This window comes from Mobula birostris, chromosome 8, assembly GCF_030028105.1.
Source record: "Mobula birostris isolate sMobBir1 chromosome 8, sMobBir1.hap1, whole genome shotgun sequence".
In the NCBI taxonomy this organism is placed as follows: domain Eukaryota; kingdom Metazoa; phylum Chordata; class Chondrichthyes; order Myliobatiformes; family Myliobatidae; genus Mobula; species Mobula birostris.
Genome location: NC_092377.1, coordinates 70,574,377 through 70,596,845, shown reverse-complemented (window position 1 = coordinate 70,596,845; position 22,469 = coordinate 70,574,377). Strand labels below are relative to the sequence as shown.

Here is a 22,469-nt window from a genome sequence, read left to right as displayed (position 1 = left end):
CAGGGTTGTTAGCCCTGAGCTGAATCCCCAAACCTGCAGTACTGGTGGATCATTTTTAGTCTGGCCTCTACCTTTTGACCTGTTTGTCATGTGTCACAGTACCAACAACCAATGCACAAGGCCCTGACCCCAGCCAAAATACATAGCTCTCTGGATTATTGCAGACACAAGCTTCCAAACTCTATGACGAGGTTGTGGTCCTCTTGAAGGTAACATACCCCTACCATATGTCATTTAGAAATTGACAACAGAAGCCTTAAAAACCAACCTATAAACCTTCAAGGTTTATCACTAATTTCATTATCTGTAGTATTGTACATACTACAGTATATGCAGTTTGACTCAAGAATTTCTCAAAGGTTTGGAATTAATCTTATTTTAAGCAACCAGTCCCATAGTGGTGTCATCAGTTAACCCACACCCCCGATGTTCTCATGCCACACATACCTATGCACCTAGTTTTTTTATTCTCCTCCCTGTTCAGTTTTCCAATCAAAACCAGCTCTCCCCAGTTGGGAGCTTCATTTGCCCATCAATCCTCCTTATCTAGTTCCACCCAACACTTCCCATTAGAGTGAGTTCTTCATCCAAGCACTCCTCTCCCTGTCTTTTATTGTTTTATATTGGCATTTTTTCCTCTTCCCTCTCAATTTCAATGCAGAAGCTCGAACCAAAATGTCGATAAGACTATAAGACACTGGAGCAGAATTAGGCCATTCAGACAATCGAGTTTGTTCCGCCATGGTTGATTCATTTCCTTCTTAACCCCAGTCTCCTGCCTTCTCCCCGTAACATCTCACACCTTGACATCAGGAAATCTGTCTTAAATACACCTAATGACCTGGCCTCCATAGCCATCTGTAGCAAAGAATTCTAGATCTACCACACTCTGGCTAAAGAAGTTCCTCATCTCCGTTCTAAATGGACGTCCCTCTATTCTGAAGCTGTGCTTTATGGCCTTAGTTCCCCCACTACAGGAAAAATCCTTTCCACAACCACTCTACAAGGGGTGATTGATATGTTTGTGGCCTAAGGTAGAAGGAGTCAATTTTAGAAAACCTAGCATATTTATTTTCCAACATAGTCCCCTCCTACATTTACACACTTAGTCCAGCGGTCATGGAGCATACGGATCTTGGACCTCCAGGAAGTGTCCACAGATGGGTGATTGATAAGTTTGTGGCCTAAGGTAGAAGGAGATGAGTTATACAGCTCTCATTACATGCACGTGCAGTTCAACTCTTTGAGTGATTATGCCGGAAGTTTGAAGTTAATAACTCATCTCCTTCTACCTTAGGCCATGAATTTATCAATCACCTCTGATGAGTTATTAACTTCAAAGTGTCAACACATCCTTTCTTAGACAAGGGGCCCCAAACCACTCACAATACTGCAAGTGAGGCCTCACCAGTGCCTTATAAAGGCTCAGCATGACATCCTTGCACTTCTGTTCTAATCCTCTCAAATTGAATGCTAACATTGCATTTGCTTTCCTTACCACAGACTCAACCTCCAAGTTAACCTTTGGAGAATCCTGCATGATGACTTCCAAAGTCCCTTCCCACTTCAGATTTTTGAAATTTCTTCCCATTTAGGAAATAGTCTACGATTTTGTTCCTTCTGCAAAAGTACATGATCAACACTCTCTGACACTGTATTCCATCTGCAATTCTTTGTCCATTCTCCTAATCTGTCTAAATCATTTTGCAGACTCCCGCATCTTCAACAATACCTGCGCCTCAACCTACCTTTGTATCGTCCACAAACTTGGACAGAAAGCCATCAATTCTGTCATCTATATCATTGTAAAAAGAATCAGTCCCAACACTGACCCCTGCGGAACATCATTAATCACCAGCAGCCAATCAGCCAATTCTCTATCCATGCTAGTAAGGCCATGGGGTCTTGTTAAGCAGCCTTATGTATAGCACCTTGTCAAAGGCCTTCTGAAAATCCAGGTACACAACATCAACTGATTCTCCATAGTCTAGCCTGCTAGTTATTTCCTTAATAAGTTCTAACAGGTATGTCAGGGGAAATTTTCCCTGGAGGAAACCATGCTGACTTTGGCCCATTTTACCATGTGCCTCCAAGTACCATATCCTTAACAAATGACTCCCAACATCTTCCCAACCACTGAGGACAGGCTGACTGACCTATAATTTTCTTTCTTCTGCCTTCCTCCCTTCTTGAAAAGTGGAATAACATTTGCAATTTTCCAGTCCTCCGGAGCTATTCCAGAGTCTAATGATTCTTGAAATATCATTTCTAATGCCTCTACAATTTCTTCAGCTATCTCTTTCAGAACCTGGGGTGTAGTCCATTTGACCTTTCAGCTTCCTAAGCACCTTCTCCCTAATAATAGCAACTGCACTCACTTCTGGTCCAATCCCTCAAACTTCAAGTGTCTTCCACAATGAAGACTGACACCAAATACTTCTTCAGTTCATCCATCATTTCCTTATCCCCCATTACTTCCTCTCCAGCGTCTTTTTCTGTGGTCTGTTATCGACTCTCACCTCTCTTTAACTTTTTATGTCTGAAAAACCTTGGTATCCTCTTTGAAATCCTCTAACTTCCCACTAATTATTATATGCCTTCTCTTTTGCTTTTACGTTGGCTTTGACTCTTTGTTAGCCATGGTTGTGTTATCCTGCCTTTAGAATATATCTTCGTCTTTGAGATTTATCTATCCTACACTTTCTGATTTGCTCCCATAAACGACAGCCACTGCTGTTCTGCCATATTATGATCACTACCTCCTAAGGGTTCCTTCATTTTAAGCTCTCTAATCAAATCTGGTTCATTACACAATACCCAATCCAGAACAGCTGATCCCCACGTGGGCTCAACCACAAGTTGCTCCAAAAAAACCATCTCGTAGGCATCCACATTCTGGCTATATAACTCCATCAGTCCTTTTGTTCTTGTAGTTCTTTAAATATACCCATGACGACTCTACATCTTCTGATCCTATGTCACCTCTTTCTAAGGATTTGGTGTCATATTTTACCAACAGCCATGCCACTCGCTCGGCCTACCTGCCCATCCTTTCGATACAATATGTATGCTTGGAAGTTAAGCTCCCAACTATAATCTTCTTTCAGCCACAACTCAGCAATGCCCACAATGTTACCTGCCAATCACTAACTGTGCTACAAGATCATCTACCTATTCCATATTCTGCCTGCATTCAAATTTAACACCTTCAGTCCTGTATTCATCATCCTTTTCTATTTTGTCCCTGTTACACTGCAACTCATCCCACTGACTGCAATTTTGCCCTACCACCTGCCTGTCCTTCCTGACAGTCTCACTACACACTGCCTCTGCTTGTATACCAACGCCTCATTCTCAACCCTATCACTCAGTTTCCTAGCCCCCTGCCAAATTAATTTAAACCCTCTCCAACCGTTCTAGCAAACTTGCCCACAAAGACATTGGTCCCCCTCATGTTCAGATGTAACCTGTCCCTTCTGTACAGGTCATACCTTCCCAGAAGAGATCGCAATGGTCCCACTGCTCCCTCCACCATTTCCTCAGCCATGCATTCATCTGCCAAATCATCCCATCCTTATTTTCACTGGCAATGGCATAGGCTACTCTCGAGATCCCACTTTTCAACTTTCTTCCTAGCTTCCTAAATTCTCTCTTCAGGACCTCCTCCCTTTTCCTACCCATGCCATTGATGCCAATATGCACCAAGATTCCGGGTTCCTCACCCTCCCACTTTTAGAATGCCACGTACCCAATCCAAGATGTCCCTGACCTGACACCTCGGAGGCAACCTACTCTTTAGGTGTCTTTATCATGTCCACAGAACTATGGAGTCCCTTAGCAATACTGCAGTCCTATTCTCCCCTTCCACTCTGAGTGACAGTGCCAGAGACCTGGTTGCTACAGATTCCCCTTGGTAGGTCACCTCCCACAACAGTATCCAAAGCGGCATACCTGTTACTGAGAGGAACAGCCACAGGTCTGTTCTGCACTGGCTGCCCATTTCCTTTCCCTCTCCTGACAGACACCCCAGTGCTTGCCTCCTGCAACTTAGGAGTGATTACCTCCCTGTAGCTCTTATCCATTACCTCCTCTGTTTCCTGTATGAGCTGAAGGCCGGTTGGCTCCAGTTAGGGCATCTGGTAGTGTTCTGGTTATCCAGGAGGCTCTTTACACAAAGAACACAATACGGCCCCTGGAGCCACCCCCCCCCCCCGCTCTAACTATGTACTAACATGAAGAAGACTTACCAGATACGTACAGTATTCACAAACAACAACAATTCTGCAGATGCTGGAAATCGAAGCAACACACACAAATTGTGGCAGGAACCCAGCAGGCCAGGCAGCATCTATGGAAAAGATTAAACAGTCGACATTTTGGGCCAAGACCCTTCGTCAGAATTGGAGAAAAAAAGATGAGGTCGGAGAGGGAGAATCAAGGTAGTAGGTGATAAGTTGTCAGTTCATGACCTCCTCTACCACCGTGATGAGGCTACACACAGACCGGAGAAGCAACACCTTGTATTCTGTCTGGGTAGCTTCCAACCTGATGGTATGAGCATAGATTTCTCAAACTTCGGCTATTGCTCCCCCCCCACCATTCTGCATTCCCATTTCTCCCTCTCTCACCTTATCTCCTTAGCTGCCCCTCATCTCCCTCTGGTGCTCCTCCCCCTTCTCTTTCTTGAATGGCCTTCTGTCCTGTCAGATTACCCCTTCTACAACCCAATCGACTTCCCAGCTCTTTACTTCACCTCCCCTCCCCCTCCTGGTTCCACCTATCACCTACAATTTTGTTTTCCTTCCTCTCCTCCCCCAACCTGCTTATGCTGACCTCATTTGTTTCCCAGTCCTGACGAAGGGGCTCCGCCCAAAATGTCGACTGTTTACTCTATTCCATAGATGCTACATGGCCTGCTGAGTTCTTCTAGCATTTTGTGTGAGTACCTTGTCCAAGCCTGTTCTCACCAAAACCCGATGAGCCAAAACCTCCCCACTCTACCACTGGTCCACTCACACATAGGCCACTCCACTTGTCCCTGCCTTATTTTTATTTGCTCTTGCTAATGAATCGCTATTTGATTGAGCCACCGGAAAACACCAAAAGCCTGCAAATGCTCCTTCTATAAATTTCACTTACTGACCTGTGAATTGCCTCCCCCCTCGCTCCCGATTTGATTGGGCCCAGGAAAAATGCTCAAAGCCTGTGAAGTTCCACTTATACCTCTTTGCCTCTGCACATAACACTTGAAACACTATTCCAATTTTTTGTTTCAATGGGACCTGCCCGTTGTATGCAATTTGCTGTTGTGCATGTCTTAGACTTTCCCATTATGATATGGATGTCACAAATGACTACTTTAAGAATCATAGACTCACACACATGAATAAAGTTCAAAGTAAATTTATTTTCAGAGTACTTGTATGTCACCATATACAACCCTCAGATTCATTTTCTTGCAGGCATACTCAATTAATCCAATAACCATATTCGAATCAATGAAAGACTGCACCAAGAGGGTGGACAACCACTGTGCAAGAGACAACAAACTTTGCAAATAAAAAAAGAATAAATAAACCATCAATAAATATCGAGTGCATGAAATAAAGAGTCCTTGAAAGTGATGGGAACAGTTCAGTGATGGGTTAAGTATGGTTGATCTGAAATTATCCCCTCTGATTCAAGAGCCTGATGGTTGAGGGATAATAACAGTTCCTGAATCTGGTGGTGTGAGTCCTGACACTCTTATACCTTCTTCCTGATGGCAGCAGCAAGAAGAGAGCAGCACCTGGGTAGTAAGGGTCTCTGATGGTGGATGCCACTTTCTTGCTCAATATGCTGTGTCGCTATGCTCGATGCTGGGGAGGGCTTTACCCATGATGGACTGAGCCGTATCCACTATTTTTTTGTAGGATTTTCTGTTCATGGTCATTGGTGTTTCCATACCAGGCTGTGATGCAGCCAGTCAATACACTCTCCACCACACATCTATAGAAGTTTGTCCCAGTTTTAGATGTCATGCTGAAGCTTTGCAAACTTCTAAGGAAGTAGAAGGGCTGCCGTGCTTTCTTCGTAATTCCATTTACACGTTAGGCCCAGGAGAGGTCCTCTGAAACGTTAAGACAGAGGAATTTAAAGTTGCTGACCCTCTCTACCTCTGATCCCCCGAGGAGGACCTCTGATTTCTGCCTCCTGAAATCAATAATCAACTCCTTGGAGGTTGGTGTTATGGCATTACTCAGTTAGATCTTCAATCCCCCTCCGATATGCTGAAACATCACCAACTTTGATTCGGCCTATTGACAGTGGTGCCATCAGCAAACTTAAATATGGCATTGGAGTTGAGCTTAGCTACATAATCGTAAGTATAAAGTGAGTAGAACAGGGGGCTAAGCACAGAGCCTTTTGGTGCACCTGTGCTGATACAAGTTGTGGAGATGTTCTTACCAATTCAAACTGACTGGGATATGCAAGTGAGGAGATCCAATTGCACAAGGAGGTATTGGGGCCAAGGTCTTGAAGCTTATTAATCAGTCTTGAGGGAATGAACTATAGTCCATAAATTAGAGCATCCTGAACTATGCTTCTTTGCTGTCTAAATATTCCACAGTTAAGTGAAGAGGCAAATTAAATTATATCTTCTGTGGACCTGTTGTGCTAGTAGGTGAATGGGAGCAGATCTAAGTCACTTCTCAGATAGGAGTTGATGTGTTTCATCACCAAGCTCTCAAAACACTTCATCACGGTGGATGTAAGTGCTACTGGACAATAATCTTTGAGACAGGTTACCATGTTCTTCTCAGGCACTGACATAATTGAAGCTTGTGGGCCCTCTGCCAGGACAAGAAGTTAAAAGATCTCAGTGAACACTCGAGCCAGTTATTACTCGATCATCTAAGCCAGATGCTTTCTGCGGGTTCACCCCCCCCCCCCAAAGAATGCTCTCACATCAACCTCAGAGACTGAAATCACGAGTCATCAGGGGCTGTGGGAGTTTGTGATGGTTCCTCCATGTTTTGATGGTCATTGCCAACCTCAAAAGGTTTACTCAATTAATGTTCTTAACATTTGTCGTTATTTGTAATCATATTCTAATACATTTATTTGAACCATGTTTAAATGTCTCCAATCAGCCTCATGAAAATATTTCCAAAAACCTTTCAGAGTACCGAACTGTCAGGCCATCGGGGTGCGATAGTGGGGGGAGGGCTCAGTATTCAGTGCCTGTATTTATCAACTTTGAAGCCCATTCTTCTTCAAATTCAAGTTTGTTTATTGTCATTCAGCTGTATGCATGTATACAGCGAAATGAAACAATGTTCCTCTGGGACCAAGGTACAACACACAGTACATACATCACACAGAGTACGTTTAATAATATTAACATATTAAGATATTCCATAGATGTAGAAGTTGACATAAAGTACACATATGACGTAGTTGTGGAGCTGTCATAACAAATGCATACTGGGTGGTAGCAAGGCATTCAGAACTCTCACAGCCTAACAATCCTTGTTCTTATTCCGTGGTACCTTCTGCCTGACATTGGGAGTTCAATGAGATTTTGGAATGGGAGGGGTCCTTAGCAATGTTGAGGGCTCTGCAAAAACACTCCACTTCTGGTATATGTTCAGGAGGGGAGTAGAGAGACCCTGATGATACTCTCAGCATTCCTCACAATTCACTTCATGGCCTTGTGGTCAGATGCCTTGCAATTCCCATACCAGACAGTGATACAGCTGGTCAGGAGACTCTTGATGTGCTCCAGTAGATTGTGGTTAGAATGGTGGCAGGGGCCTTGCTCACCTCAGTCTCCTCAGGAAGTGGAAGTGCTGCTGTGCTTCCTTGACTAAAGTGGTTTTAAGAAACCTGGTGAGATCATCTGTGATGTACTCCTACTTCTCCCCATGGAGGAGCTGTTGATGTGCAGTAGGGAGTTGTCAGCTCCCTCCTGTAATACCTTCTAAATATAGAGGGTCTGTTCAGTTGGCCTTCAGTGAGGAACAATTTCACATGCAAATGGCAAGTCTTGACAGTGGACCTACTTCAGAAAAATTTAGTGCATTACAATCTAACTTTTCCATGCAGACTAAGGAATACCCAGTATAGTTCCACATTCATAGCACAGACCAAGGAAAGTTATAAATAGAGTAACACACACAAAATGCTGGAGGAGCTCAGCAGGTCAGCAATAGAAACATGGGAGAACAGTGAGAGAAGTACCCACAGAACTATCAAAGAGTTGTACTTGAGGTGACTTGACTTGACTTTGAGAGGTTTAGTTAATTAGTCCCACTACCCCTACTGTTTTCACACAGACCCAGCCAAATGTTCCATTTAGATATTTAAGCCTTCTTTTGAGGCTTAATAAGTATACTGGAATTATAAACATGCCATTTACAATAATTCCATTAAAAACAAGCTTGTTGATAGTAATTTTCAGTCCACGCAGGTAGCACCTGTAGCAAGATGTTATCGTACCCACAACTATTTTCAACATTTACATTTGTTTGTAGTATTTTGTTTTAACAGATATGAAATGCTCAATTAGAACAAAACCACACCAGCTCAACCTTTGACTTTCCGGGAACACTCTGTTTCATTACTCAATCGCACCTCCCTCACCACTGCTAACACTCAGCAATACTTGCCACGTGTTCAACACTCACTCACTGGCAAGTGTGGCGAAATGAGAGGGTGTTGGTTGGGGAAGAAGAGGATGCGGAGGACGCATGCGTCATAGGGCGTTCAGGACGTCACTCCGTATACGGAGGAAAGCGAAATGCTGCCTGGGGATTGTAGTCCAACTGCGGAGGCAGCCGCTCTACAAAGGGGTAAGGTTACGTCATTTTCCTTCAATTCCCAGCATACCATGGGGCTCTGGCAGCGGCTTGTTATTTCCTGGTTGGAGGGGCCGCCATTTTGGGCTGTGACAGACTTGGCTCTCGTCTTGTATCTTCGTTGTCACCTAGATATCTTTTTAATTATTATTTCGACGGTTAGATCAAGAAGCTGTTTGAATATACGCTGAACAAAAAAATCAGGTGTTGAAAGTGAGATGTCAACCATGAATCCCGAATAGTAAGTAAGAGTTTCTTTCTTCTTTCTCTCCGCGAGTGAAATCCACCCAGGAATGAACCTGGTTAGATAGAGTAGAGTTGGACTTTTAAGGCCCAAAGGGGTAATTACGTGTTCGCTAATCTCTAGAGTCTAATCAGAGGCTGGACTGCCAAGGGAAATGCAAGGTGGCTGTAGGCCTTGTCCCAGTTGCCGGTGACACTCGCTAAGAGAGCCCAGAACAGGGACACATTGGCATCAAATTAGAGCCTGGGCACTTGGGTCTGATGTCAGGAAGAAGACTTTCTCAGAAAGATAGATAGAAATCAGCAGCTCTGCCTCTGGAAGCTTTTCGACCTGGAGGTAATTGTGATGGAGAGGAGTGGGGTGTGTGAAATCGGCTGGATGCCGGTTGGTAAGCGTGAAAGTTTCAATATTGAGTGTGACATCATTCTGTTTCTTAAAAGGACGTCGAACCAAGATGCTGGATGGAGTTAATATGCCGAGCAGCCGAGCTTTGAAAGAACAAAATACAGAGGCTGAATGGCCTCCTCCTCCACTCTTTACCTTTACCCACCCTTCCATGTAAAATGAGAACTTCTCACCCCCCACCACCTCCATCCTGTGGACTGGTGCTGTGACACCGCCCCCATCCTGTAGACTGGTGCTGTGACTCCCCCCATCCTGTAGACTGGTGCTGTGACACCGCCCCCATCCTGTAGACTGGTGCTGTGACCCCCCCCCATCCTGTAGACTGGTGCTGTGACCCCCCCCCCCCCATCCTGTAGACTGGTGCTGAGTGACCTACCCTTGTTGTGTTGACCGGGGCTGTAACCCCCACCGTGTTGATAGACTGCGAAGCCCCCCCCCCATACATCCTGTAGACTGGGATTATGAGCTCCACCCCACCCCCCATCCTGTTGACTGGGGCTGTAACCCCCCCCCCCCATTCTGTTCACTGTAACTGCCCCTCCCAGCCCACAACTCGTTAATTTGACTGGGTTCTCCCGCCGGTTTCCTTTTTAACCAGGGCTGAGTGGCACCCCACCCCCATTTTCTCTCAGAACATACACTTGGAATGGGACAGTATTTTCTGTCCTTCTTAAGATCATATTGTAACTTTATCTGTTTGTTAGCTGCTGACTTCCTTCTGTTGTGGTCAGGGCTCGTGTGGATCCAGCTGCCATGCTTTTTGCCACATAGATCCAGATTCTGTGTAAATTCTGTTCCAGAGCTTTTTATGTTTAAAATTGATTCCTAATGATTCTGTACAGTTTGTAAAAGAAAAAAAGTAATGAAAATAGTTGCTAATGCTGAATTGTTATGTATTTGTTTAGCTAAAGTTACCTCCAGATACTCAGGGCTGAGTTAAAGCTAGTATAGTACATTTTAAATTCTTTGTTTTCCTTTGTGAAGTACAGTTACTTTAAGAGTGTGTTAATGCAGTGGTTCTCAATGTGGGCTCTTACCGGATTTTATAAGGGCCAGAAGTAAAAAACAAGAAACTGGGAGCCACAGGAGTTTCTGAATGGGCCATCATAAATTTACTGCTTTAGTGGAAAATGAAAAGGAATTGAAGTGCAAAGTAATTTTTAGTGAAAATTACTTACATATATAAGTAAAAAAAAATAAGTGAATAAATGTAATTTAATTGTACCCCTGAATGAAATGAATGGTAAAATCTAAGTTTATTTAGAAAATTTTCCAAGGTACAAAGATAGAGCTGCAGTCTGAGAAACTGTATAATTGCATAGCAGTTGATTACTGTAATTAACAGAGTATCTTTTTTCTACATGCACACTTGTATGAGATCCTTGAATGTTTTTGGCTTGTTCTTCCTGGCCCACTTCAATTTGATCCACACAGGATGTCGGGTGTAAATCACATGCTCAGTTCAAATTGAGCAATCAGGTCAGGTGGAATTGAACAGGAATACGGTAGTTGAATAACTAAGAACTTGTCAAACTGTTAATTATCAGTCAATTAAAATTTGTCACTTTTATTAATGTTGCAAATTTGTGGAGTGATAAACATTGCAAATTTACATGAAGTGATGGCAAGAAGTTGGCTCATCTCTGCCTTCCTTCTAATGGCAATTTAGTTGCTTCATGTCAAGGCTTGTTTAGAATGACTCCTTCATTTAACTTTTGGAGGTTCCTTGAAAGGAGTCATTTGGAACAGAGTATTTATTAACATTTCCTGTTCTGTCATTGTTAATTTTCTAATGGACCTGTGTGTCCGTGTGTACAAGTCCCTAGAAGCCAGCTTGCAGGTGCAGCAAGTAATTTGGAAAGCTAGAAGCACCTTGATCTTTCAAACAGATTTTCACACAGAAGTAAAGATGCCTTATTGCATTTCCATAGGGCGTTTAATATATTCGCCACAGAGAGTGCAGTGAAAGTTTTCCAGATTGGTTCCTGGGATTAAATAAACGTTACACGTGCACTGGGGGTAATTCAGGAGGTTGTTATTGCGTATGGAAGAGAGAAAAAATGGATGTTTGCTCTGAGTCTCAGCATATGTTCAGGGGACTACATGGCCTCCTCTCACATTTGGAAGTATGGAAACTTTTGGCGGTAAATTTGACATGCATTTGGATGGAAGTTATGAAAGGTTTTACACTAACTTCAGTGTAACCAGGTTGGTGCAGCTGCCACCCTATGTTACTTCCAGATTGAAATATTCCTGTGTTCACTTGGCTTCTCATTTCTCACTCCACGTTCTTCGGTTCAAAAGTCACAATATCGGAGGAACCTGATGCACTGGAGAGAGTGGAGTAAAGAATAGGAATCTTTTCTGCAGAGCAGGAGTATCTAAAGCTAGAGAGGAAAGACTTAGAAGAGGTCTGAGCAAGTATGTTCTGCACATAGTGGGTGATTGGAATCTGGCACACACTGCATAAGTGAGTGTTGGAGGTAGGTACCCTTACAACATGTAAGCTGTATCTAGAGCACTTGAATTGCTGGTTCTAAATCAAGTCCTGGTACTCGAGATTAGTGTGAATGGAACTAAAAGAAAAGCAAATAATTCTGTAAATACTCAGCAGCTCAGGGTGCATCTGAGGGAAGGAACATTTAACTCTGTTTCTCTTCCCACAGATGCTGCTTGACCTCCTGGTTATTTCAAGCAGTTATTAATTTTATTTTTGATTTCCATTATCTATAATTTTTGACTTTTTTTTTACATAGATGGTTACTGAATGGTCACCATTGAAAGAGTGTACCGAAGCTGTGTAATCTAATCTGAAACAAATGTTATTCACCTAATTATTAAACACCATTAGAAACTACAATGCCTCAGTTTTAAAATCCTCACCCTCATTTTTAACCTCCCCCCACCCCAATCTTCCTTTTTATTTTCATTAACCTCTTGTTACACTGCAAGTCTCAGAAGTTTGCACTTCAGATCTGGTCACTTGTACATCTTCCTATTCTTCCCCATTGTTCATTATTTGTGAGTTTGATTGTCTAGGCCTTAACTTTGGAGACATCATCCTACATCTTTCCAATATTCTTTGAAATGTTTTTAATGCTCCTGAAAAATTGCCTCTTTTTGGGTTGACATTTGGTTAGTGTCTTTATTTTTCAGATCATATCCCATGGTAATTACTTGGAACACCTTACAACTTTAAGTATAATTTGTGTAAATGCTGTACGGCAAATACTCAAGAATATGGGGTCACTTTTGGATTTGTTTATGTTTGGTATGTAGGTTGCAGATTTTTTTATTTAAGGTGAAAACAATACAGCTGATGTGACATTGTACAGTATGTAATTGGAGTAATCATTGCTATATAATCTTGTAGGAATTAATACTAGTTTGTCTTCTAAAATTGAATGTGTTTTCCTGCTTGAAGTAAAACCTTGGATCTGGGAGATGATGTAATATTAACTCATGACACTGACTCCTATATATTTTTTAAAATTTCTTTCACAGCGCGTCCTTGTGACTTTGTTAGATTGTTTGTAAGATCCACCTTCTCCAAGAGGATGAGTGGATATAACTTTATTTCGAACTGGGGGGGAGCTGTCAGGATTGAGTGTTATTATAATAAAGGCATTTGAAACCTCTGCACACTAGATCAATGTCTTTTGACAATGTCAGGCAAAAATGTTGACTGAATGTATCAGTTGCTTGGATGGAGAGCAAGGATATTTGATGAGTTTAAACCAATTTGTTTTAACTGTGTACCAACAGGCAGTATTTGAACTATTTTGAACATTGCACTTCCAAATGGCATTGCTATGGGTTCAAGCAAGCAAATGAATATGTGACTTAGTTTTAAAACTGGAACTTAAAGCGATATGGATGAATGGATTGTAACCAGAATAAAGTGCAATCTAATGTTTGAGCAGGTTATTGAATTACACAATTGCATAACCTGAAATTGGAAGCAGAAAATGGCTCCCTTCAGAATGGACAGAAATAAGAATTATATTTCCATTTTTACTAAGTTGGTAAATTGTTTCCATGAGTTAGATTACGTAGTTAAGAACTGGAATTGTTTCAACTTAGTTAATATTGAAGGAAATTTTTATTCATTCTCTTGGTTCACAGATAACTGGTATTGTTTGTTGCTTTAAGATTAACTATGTTGGAACTTTATTCTCACACTTAGGATAAATATCTCTTGAATCGAGTCAAGGTACATTTCCTTATTTCTTTCTGTTGAAAAGTGGTGCTTTGTTTTGAGAAAAGCAGAAAGGCAGTTGGTTTCATGTCTGTCTAAAATCCCTAATAGATTGAGAATTGTAATCATAGAATTCATAGCCATCAAGACTAGGACTGCCCGACTGGGTTAGTTTATTCCCTCAGGCTGTGAGATTAATGAATACCCTGCCACCACTGGATCTCAGTACGAGGTCAGCATACTGTTTACTGTATACTGTCCTTCTTACTGTTTACCTGTGCTGCATGTATTTTGAAATCTATTTTATTAACTTAATTTTTCCAATATTGTGGTTTATATGCTGTGTGTGTTATATGTTTTGTGGGTGCACTGCGGTCTGGAAGAATGTCGTTTCGTTTGGTTATATATGTACAGTCACATGACAAACTTGAACTTGTGCTGCACAGAAATGAGTCTTTTAGCCCACCAAGTCAGTGCAATCCTTTTTGCCCATCTGGACATTAATCCCATTTTCTTGCACCAGGTTCATATCCTTCTACATGTGGAATATTTAAGAGGCTGTGGAAATACCTCCTGTGCCCTCTCTGCAGTCCAGTCACATCCTTTCTGTTGTATGGCACAAGAGGGATCTGACCACTGACAACTTTTCCATTCCATGCAAACAGCCATGCCATATACTGCCTTTGCCACCCAGAGGCATATGGTATGCTTGTCTTCATCTGTCAGGGAATTGAATGTAAGAGTTAGGAAGTAGTGTTTCAGCTATATAAAACTTAGGTTAAAGAGGCGCTTAGACAGGTACATGAACATGCATGGAGTAGAGGGATATGAGTCATTTGCAGGCAGATACATTTAGACTAATCTGTCATCACATTCGCACAGAGACCACGGCCAAAGGATCTAATCCTGTGATGTTATTTTCTATTTTACCCTAACCGTGTTGTTTTCAGGGAAATAGGGACCTGAACCCCAAAGTCCTATTGTTGATGAGACAGTCAGTGTGTATGTCCTCTTCTTTTTACTTCCTTGTTTGTGTTAGGAACAAATTCCTTCTGCCCACCTTTCCATCTGATCTATATCTTGCTTTAGCTTTAGGCAACCTTCCTCACTATCCAAAAACTTGTCATAAACTTGTTCAAAATACCTTCTGCATTTCTCACCCAAAATATTGATATATCACAAACAACAAAGAAGCCAGCATAGATCCCTGTGGTACACCACTGGCAACAGACTTGTAATCAAAAAATCATCCTTACAATACCATCCTTCATGTCCTATTTTAAGCTAGTTTTGGATTGAATTTGACAGTTTGCCTTGGGTCCCTTGTGCCTAAAACTTTTGGACCAACTTAACACATGTGATGTTGGCAAATGTCTTATCAAAGTCTATATCTCTGCCCCACCTTTACTAGGCTTCTTGGTTAGCTAAAAAGAGGTCAAATTAGAATTTCCCCTTCACAAGGCATGCTGACTATTCCTTATCCCTCCCTGCCTTTCCAAATATGCATAAACTCAACCCATTAGGGTTTTCTCCAATAACTTACCTATCTCTGATTCTCAATCTCGGCTCACTTGTAAGTGTTTTATCCAAGCTGTATTTGTTAAATAAAGGTATAGCATTAGCTCTTGAGTCTTTTGGCACCTCAACTAAGGGTAATAAAGACGCAAACGTTTTGATCAGGGCTGTAGTGGTTCTTGCTTCCCAGTGCAACTTGGGATAGATCTCGTGATGCTAGGGATTTATCAATGCTTATTGATACCTAACACCTCATTAATACTGATTTGCTCCAGAGTAGCCATGTACCCCTCTCTGAACTCCATCTTCTTGGTGCATATAGAGAGCTATTCATTGAGGACCTTGCCTACATTTGATCTGTTTTCTTTGCCTTTTCCTTTTGCATTTGCTTTCTGTATCCTTGTGAACCTAAACTATACAGTACATTGGATGGACCTGAGCTGTCAAAAAGCAAATACCAAATCTGTCATCACTTAAGTTTTTCATTCATCTATTTACTTCAATGAAGCATATTCTTTGAATTCTGCAGGTTGTAAGTGATGCTTGTCCTTAGTAATCACTCTCAAGGTTGGTAACTCCTAAGATATTGACTTGCCTGCATGAATTTCCCAAACCCTTTCTGACAGCAACTTATTTTTATTTTCTACCCCAGGTTTCACCTGGTTCAGTGTATATTTTGCAATGTTCAGCAGTATTACTTTTTAACAACTGGAAATGCAATGTATTTAGCTTGTTGCGTGCCAATTACAAAGAAGCTGAAAGATAATTACGTGGCCGCATCCTGTCATCTTAAGAATCTAAATAAGGTTTTCATCTTCTGTAGCTCAGATGGGGACTTGGAACCTATTTTACATGCTTTACTCACACACCTGTCTAGAAGTCCTTACATTGGTTGTCTCCTTTTATTTGCTTTAATTCTGGATAAATTCCAGTGGAATTTGTGGTAACAAAGGTAATATTGCTGCTGAAGAAAAGAGGTAGAAGCAAAATACAGAATCATGGATAATTAAGTGTCTGAGAATTGCTGAAATTAGGAACAAGAGTTGTTCATTTGGCCCCTTGAGCCTCCTCTGCCTTTCAGTAAGATTGTAGTGACTGACTTTATTTCACCTCCAAAATGTGTGAGTTTATTCTTCCCTCATTGGACAACTCCTCTGCACATCTAAGTATATCTTTCCTGAAATAACCAGCTTGAGACTTTATGCTGTGCTCCAAATGTGTCCTCATCATTGCTTGCTATATTTATAACAAGACCTTGCTGTTTTTGTAGTCTGTCACAAATTGGGCATTTAAAAATCTCAATTCATGATGTTGGCATGATTTCCTGTTTAACAAATTTATTAGATTTTAAAGGATTACTTGCAGGATAATTGAGTCAATGTAGCAGATCAGGATTTTCAAATGACATTTGATAAGATACTCTAGATAAAGCGAGAGCCCATGGGGTAAAATATTTTATTAATAAAGGATTGCTTAGAGGACAGTAAAGAAAGAGAAGGAATTAACAGCCTCTTTCATATTGACATGGTCTTATTTGTGTGGTGCTATCAGGGTAAGAACTTGTTTGTTGGTTATTTGCAATTAATGATTTGGATAAAGTAACGGTGTAACATATTCAAATTTCCTGCTCAATTAAAGTGAGGAAAATGTACAAAAGCTGCAAATAATGAGGATGGGTTAACCAGATGGGCAGGAGGAGTATGCAGTGGGAAATATGAGGTTGTGACAAGATTAAAAAGGCAGAATAAATTTTGCAACACACGTATGCAAAGGAACTCAGTAGGTCAGGCAGCATTCATGGAGAAAAGTGAACAGTCAATGTTTTGCTCTGATAGCATTCATCAGGACTCTGTTTTGCTGAAGATATCCGGCACCTACATAATTTCTTGTGTCTCAGCAAATTTTTAAATGTCAAGTAACTGGTTACCTTTTGTACACTGATATGGGTGTGTTGATTCAGGAAACAAAGTAAGCATGCAAACGTTGGAAAGGTAGAGTCTATGGGCCTTTATTGCAAGGAAATTGAAGTCAATAAATGAAGCAATTTTTGCTAAGATTTTGCGGGATTTTTGTTGATACCACATTTGGAGAACCATATATGATTGTAAGAAAAAATTGACCAATTAGTACAGAGAGGCAGTTTACTCTCCATAAAACATAAAGATCTATGGGTATTGTCTTAGTATGAGGATGCAGTAATTTAGGACTGAGATAAGTGATTTCTTTGTAGAGAGGAATATAATCCTTTCCATACACAAATCACATAAAGGCTAGTGATTGATTTTTGAGAATACCTACTTGGATATCAGGGAAATGGGGCAATCAGATGGGAACGTGGGCTTGAGTCACAAGAGCTACCATATTCTTACAGAATAGTGACACAGACATGAGTGGCCTAATTGGCTACTATTGCATTTTTACTTTCCTTTCAACTAATGAATGCCTTGCTCTTCCACTGGTATTGAAACATCGTGTGAAATTGTTGTCATGTGCTGTACATGCTATTCAATTAACTTACAAGTTTGTGATTAAGTACAACAAAATTGGCATTAAATCTAATTACGTTGTAAAGTGTTTTCAAGAGTTCTTCTGGGATATATTGTCATAATTTTGTTCTTTAGACAAAACAAACTGTTCAGATGTATTTGCTAGATTTCTGGATGCTTCTATTATCTGAAAGTTTAATTTTGAATCTTGAAACCTATGGCGAGTGAGAAGTACTAAATCAGAAACAAATGGCACAAAGAATGTATTAGCAGAAAAATACTATTTTGATGTTTGGTCTTGTGCAGCTGTTAACATTTCAATGTATGTTACAAGTTCCTTGTTCAGGAATGTCAGATTATTTGTTTAATTTTGCAAATATTAGTTGTGTCTCGAAGACAAAGCTAATTTGTTGGAATTTATTAGAATGGCCTGTTGTGGAAAACTACTAATCTTAGGCATATGTAATAGAATTTTAAAAAATGTTAGATTGAAGTTAGCTGGTAAAGTGAAGATTTTTTTTACTGGGAAGTACAAACACTATGTATTTATGAAAATTTAAAAAGCACTGGAAATGACTGAAATATAAATTCTGTGCCATTTAAAAATGTTTAGTACATTTGGTGTTGAACTACCTTCTGCAGAAGTAATTGAATGTGAATATGAAAATAACTTGAATTAAATACTTCAATTAAGTTGAAATTGATACATTTTTGAAAATTATGATTCGGAGATGAGAGTTAGGTAGGACAATGTCCCAGGCAGTTAACATGCAGGTGCAGCAAGTATTTAGCATGGCAAATAGCATCATCCTGATCAGGTGCCGTGCCCAGTTTGAGCTTTGACTGCCATGGCCCACACACTCCTGTTTCAGGTCAAGTGGATCAATTCATTGGTATTCATTTCCAGTTCATCACTTGTCCTTGCCTTCCTCTTGCTTTCTTCCCTTCAATTTTTCCCATAATTACTGTGCATTCTAACTCCTCTTTCCTAATCACATGTCCAATGAAGTCACGTTGCCTTTTCATGATCTTATACATTATTTCTCTTTTTGTGCTTGCTCTGTTCATGACATCCTTGTTAGGTATTCATTTTGTCCATGATATTCTTTGCATCCTCCTCAAAAACCGCATCTCTGTTGCTTCAATTCGTTTCCTCATGTTACTAGATATTGTCCAACATTCTGAGCCATGTAACATAACTGGATAAACAGAACATTTCAGTACTCTAAGGTGGGTTGTCATGCCTAGTTTAGTGTTGGTCAGTAAAGGTGTCTTTTGCCATCCCTATTCTTCGTTTGATGTCCACGTTGCACCTGCCATCTGATGTCACCCAGCTTCCTAAGTAGCAAAAGTTCTGTACCGTTTATTCTGAGCCTGCAGATAGGATTCTCCTTCTTTTTGGATATCACCATACATTCTGTCTTTTTGCAATTGATAGATAGACCCATTTTTGCACTTTCTTCAACAACTATATCAATTAAGTTTTGTAGTGCTTCCTCCGTACTTGCAATTAACACAGTGTCATCCGCATATCTGAAATTATTGATGTTTTCACCGCCAACTTTGATTCCCAAGATGTCTCTGATTTTTTTGTAATATTGTTTCACTGTACACATTAAACAAATCAGGGGAGAAAACACACCCTTGTCTAATGCCTCTCTTGATTTTCGTAAACTGACTCACTTCTCCATCTATTCTTACAGCGGCAGTTTGTTCCCAGCACAGATTCCTGATTAGGCGGAGGTCTTTGGAATCTAGATCTTGAGTTTCCTGTAATATTTCAAATAACTTATTTGTGCTTTACTTTATCAAATGCTTTTGTGTAGTCAATAAAACAAACAAATCTTTTTGCACTTGAATAGCTTGTTCTGATAGTACCCTTAACATCAATAATGCATTTCTTGTACCTTTGTCTTTCACAAAACCACGTTGTTCTTTACCTATTTCAGCCTGTATCTTACTTTTAGCTCTTGTCAACAAAATTCTTAGAAGTATCTTGGTGATATGACATTAAACTTTCGGCCCTATGTAATTCACATTCTGTTGCTCCGGGTTTCTTAAGAAGAGTGATAAATACTGATTTTTTTTCATCTCTTCTGGTATTATTCCAGTCTCATAAATATCATTGATTAAATCGGTAAGTTTTTCAATTCCATAATCTTCAAGGACGATAATTTGTTCTATTACTAATTCATTAGGACCTGCTGCCTTTCCTTTCTTCATCTTATTTATTGCACTACGAACTTTAGATTTTAAAATACTTGGACCTTCCATGTTCTTAATTTCTGGTTTTTCGCCTCGATCGTCTTCAAACAATTCCTGAATATACTCAGTCCATCTGTTCGTAATCTCATCTTTTTCCATGATAATGGTACTGTCCTTTGCTTTCAAACATCCACCTGAAGAACAGGGGCTTTTTACCAGTGATATTCTTGATTTGTTGATGTAACCTTTTTGGATCAGTAATAGGGATTCTTTCTACTTGTTCACATTCCTGGTTTAACCATTCTTCTTTGGCTTTTTGACATAAGCTTTTAACATTTTTATCTAAGGACTTGTATTCTATAGGCTTTGCTTTCTTCCGTCTCCTTTCTTCCATTAGATTTTTGATTTCATCTGTCATCCATTTATTCTTTGTGCTTTTTGCTTTTTTAGGAATCACTGACTTTGCTGATTCTACCAGGGCATCCTTTAGAGAGTTAAACTTCATTTCTACATGATTGTTATCATCTTCAACAGATTCTATTTCTAGACTTTGAAATCTATTCCTTATTAGCATATTAATCCTTATTATAAGGGATGGTAAAGTTTAGAAATAAAACATTAAGATGAAATGTAGCTGCACGAGCAGCAGGTATAGAGTACTATGTATAGTTGTGATCTCTTTAAGAAAGGACTGAAGGCATTTCAGAAGATATTCACTAGACCAATTCTTGGGATGAGAGTGTTGTCCTGTCACAAATAGCATTTAAAAAAAAGGTAGATTTATGTTCTTTTAACTTAAGAATGAGGACTATTCTTATTGAAAGATTCTATAAAGGCATTACAGGGTAGATCTGGAGTTGTTTACACTTGTGAGCTTTAAGGCAGGGTGACAGTCATGTAAAACTGAGGTGTCTAGAAGTCTCTATCCTGGAGGTTTATGAAGGCTAGATCACTATACATATTTAAAGAGGTGGATATTTTGTTTTGAAAGATTGGAAAATTGAGGTCTTTGTAGAACTGGCATAGTGAAGGAGATGAGGCCTGGGACAGATCAGCCATGATTGTGTTAATGGACAGGCCTGAGGACCTAGGTGACTACTCCGATCCTATTTCTAGACTTAGGGTTTGGTGTATCTTTACTACTCCTGCTGCATATTGTATTTGCTCAAGTAGATTCCAATATATTAGCTTGAAGAAGATTGTCAGCAAGGACATAGTGAGATCTGAGCTGTGAAGTTCCCTTCTTCTGATTTTGCTTGTAGTTCTGCAATAGCTCATATAAATCCTGGTATAGTAATGCCATCAAACTAGTTTGCCAATCACATGGAAAGTTCATAACGAATCAGAATCAGGTTTGTTATCACCGACATAGGTAATGAAATTTGTTGTTTTGTGGCAGCAAAGTTCAAGGCATAGAAAGTTCAAGGACCATTCAGAAATCTGATGGTGGAGGGGAAAATTTTGTAATTTAAGATACAAATTTTCTTTCATCTTTTAAATTCTTTGTAAATAGAATTTAAGTGGGAAATGAAAGTAAAAGTACAAACTGTGCAGGTTTTTAAAGAAAAAATAAAAATATGCTTTGAAAGCATTATACTTTGAAATGTTTGACTGAAAAATAATACACTTAACGTCATTGGAAATCTTCATTCCCAATCTGATGAGGGCTGCTGTTCCATTACCCTGCTACCTGGGCAGAGCTAGCCTGACTATCCTGATTTTACATTCCATAGGTCAGTAGAAATAGGTTTTCTGAAGATAAAAGAAAAACTGTAGATGTTATAAATGTGAAATAAAAAACATTGGAATGATTAAGTTGCAGAAAAATTGGAGGGATAGACAGAATTTCTAAGACAATAAATAGTCAGGCTGCTTTCTGAGTAATCTGTAATATAGGTAATCTGATCACAAACAAGAGAAAATCTGCAGATGCTGGAATCCAAGCAACATACACACAATGCTGCCTGGCCTGCTAAATTCCTCCAGCATCTTGTGTGTTTTGCTTAAGTAATCTGATCTATGGGTTAATGGGAGTTGTTAGAGGGAATCTGAACAATACAAAGGAATATAAATTATGAAATTTAGGACAATTCCGAAGTGGAACTCAGATTTATCAGTCCATAGCTGTAGAAAGTGCCCAGTCTGTGCTAATAGAAAAAAAACTCAGCCAGTTTTACAGATGGGCTGGCTAGTATGGATAAAGGTGATGAAAATGAGTTACCTGAAGGTGTATAATTTGTTCTAGTAACACACTTTCTCACCTCATTTAGCATTTCAGGGCCAAAGTAAGTGATCATATATTTAGTGTGGTTTAGTTACTCAATAAAACCTTATCCAATCTAGTTTAACAAGAACGGTAGATTAAAACAATAAAGTTCTCGTTGTTTCTGCATTGGCTGCATCTGTGGACCTTGCAACAGCACAGTATATGAAGGAGGTAATAGCGAGTTCTGGATATCTACAGTTTGTTATTTAGTTGTTAATAATTATATACACATGTGTGAATTAAGTGCTTGGGAAGGTCATTTGTCTTATACCAATAACCTTTTACCCCTTCGCTTTTTCGAGAATCTGAT

General features: G+C 40.1%; 1 protein-coding gene across 1 annotated transcript in view; it reads left to right on the top strand.

The window, feature by feature from the left end:
- Window positions 1–8,891: 8,891 nt before the first annotated feature.
- LOC140201392 (ras-related protein ORAB-1) overlaps window positions 8,892–22,469 on the top strand; it is a 32,361-nt gene continuing 18,783 nt past the window's right edge. Inside the window, exon 1 of the mRNA XM_072265433.1 lies at window positions 8,892–9,081. Within this exon, the coding sequence (XP_072121534.1) occupies window positions 9,059–9,081 (23 nt within the window). The 5' untranslated portion in view covers window positions 8,892–9,058. The remainder of the gene's footprint in view (window positions 9,082–22,469) is intronic.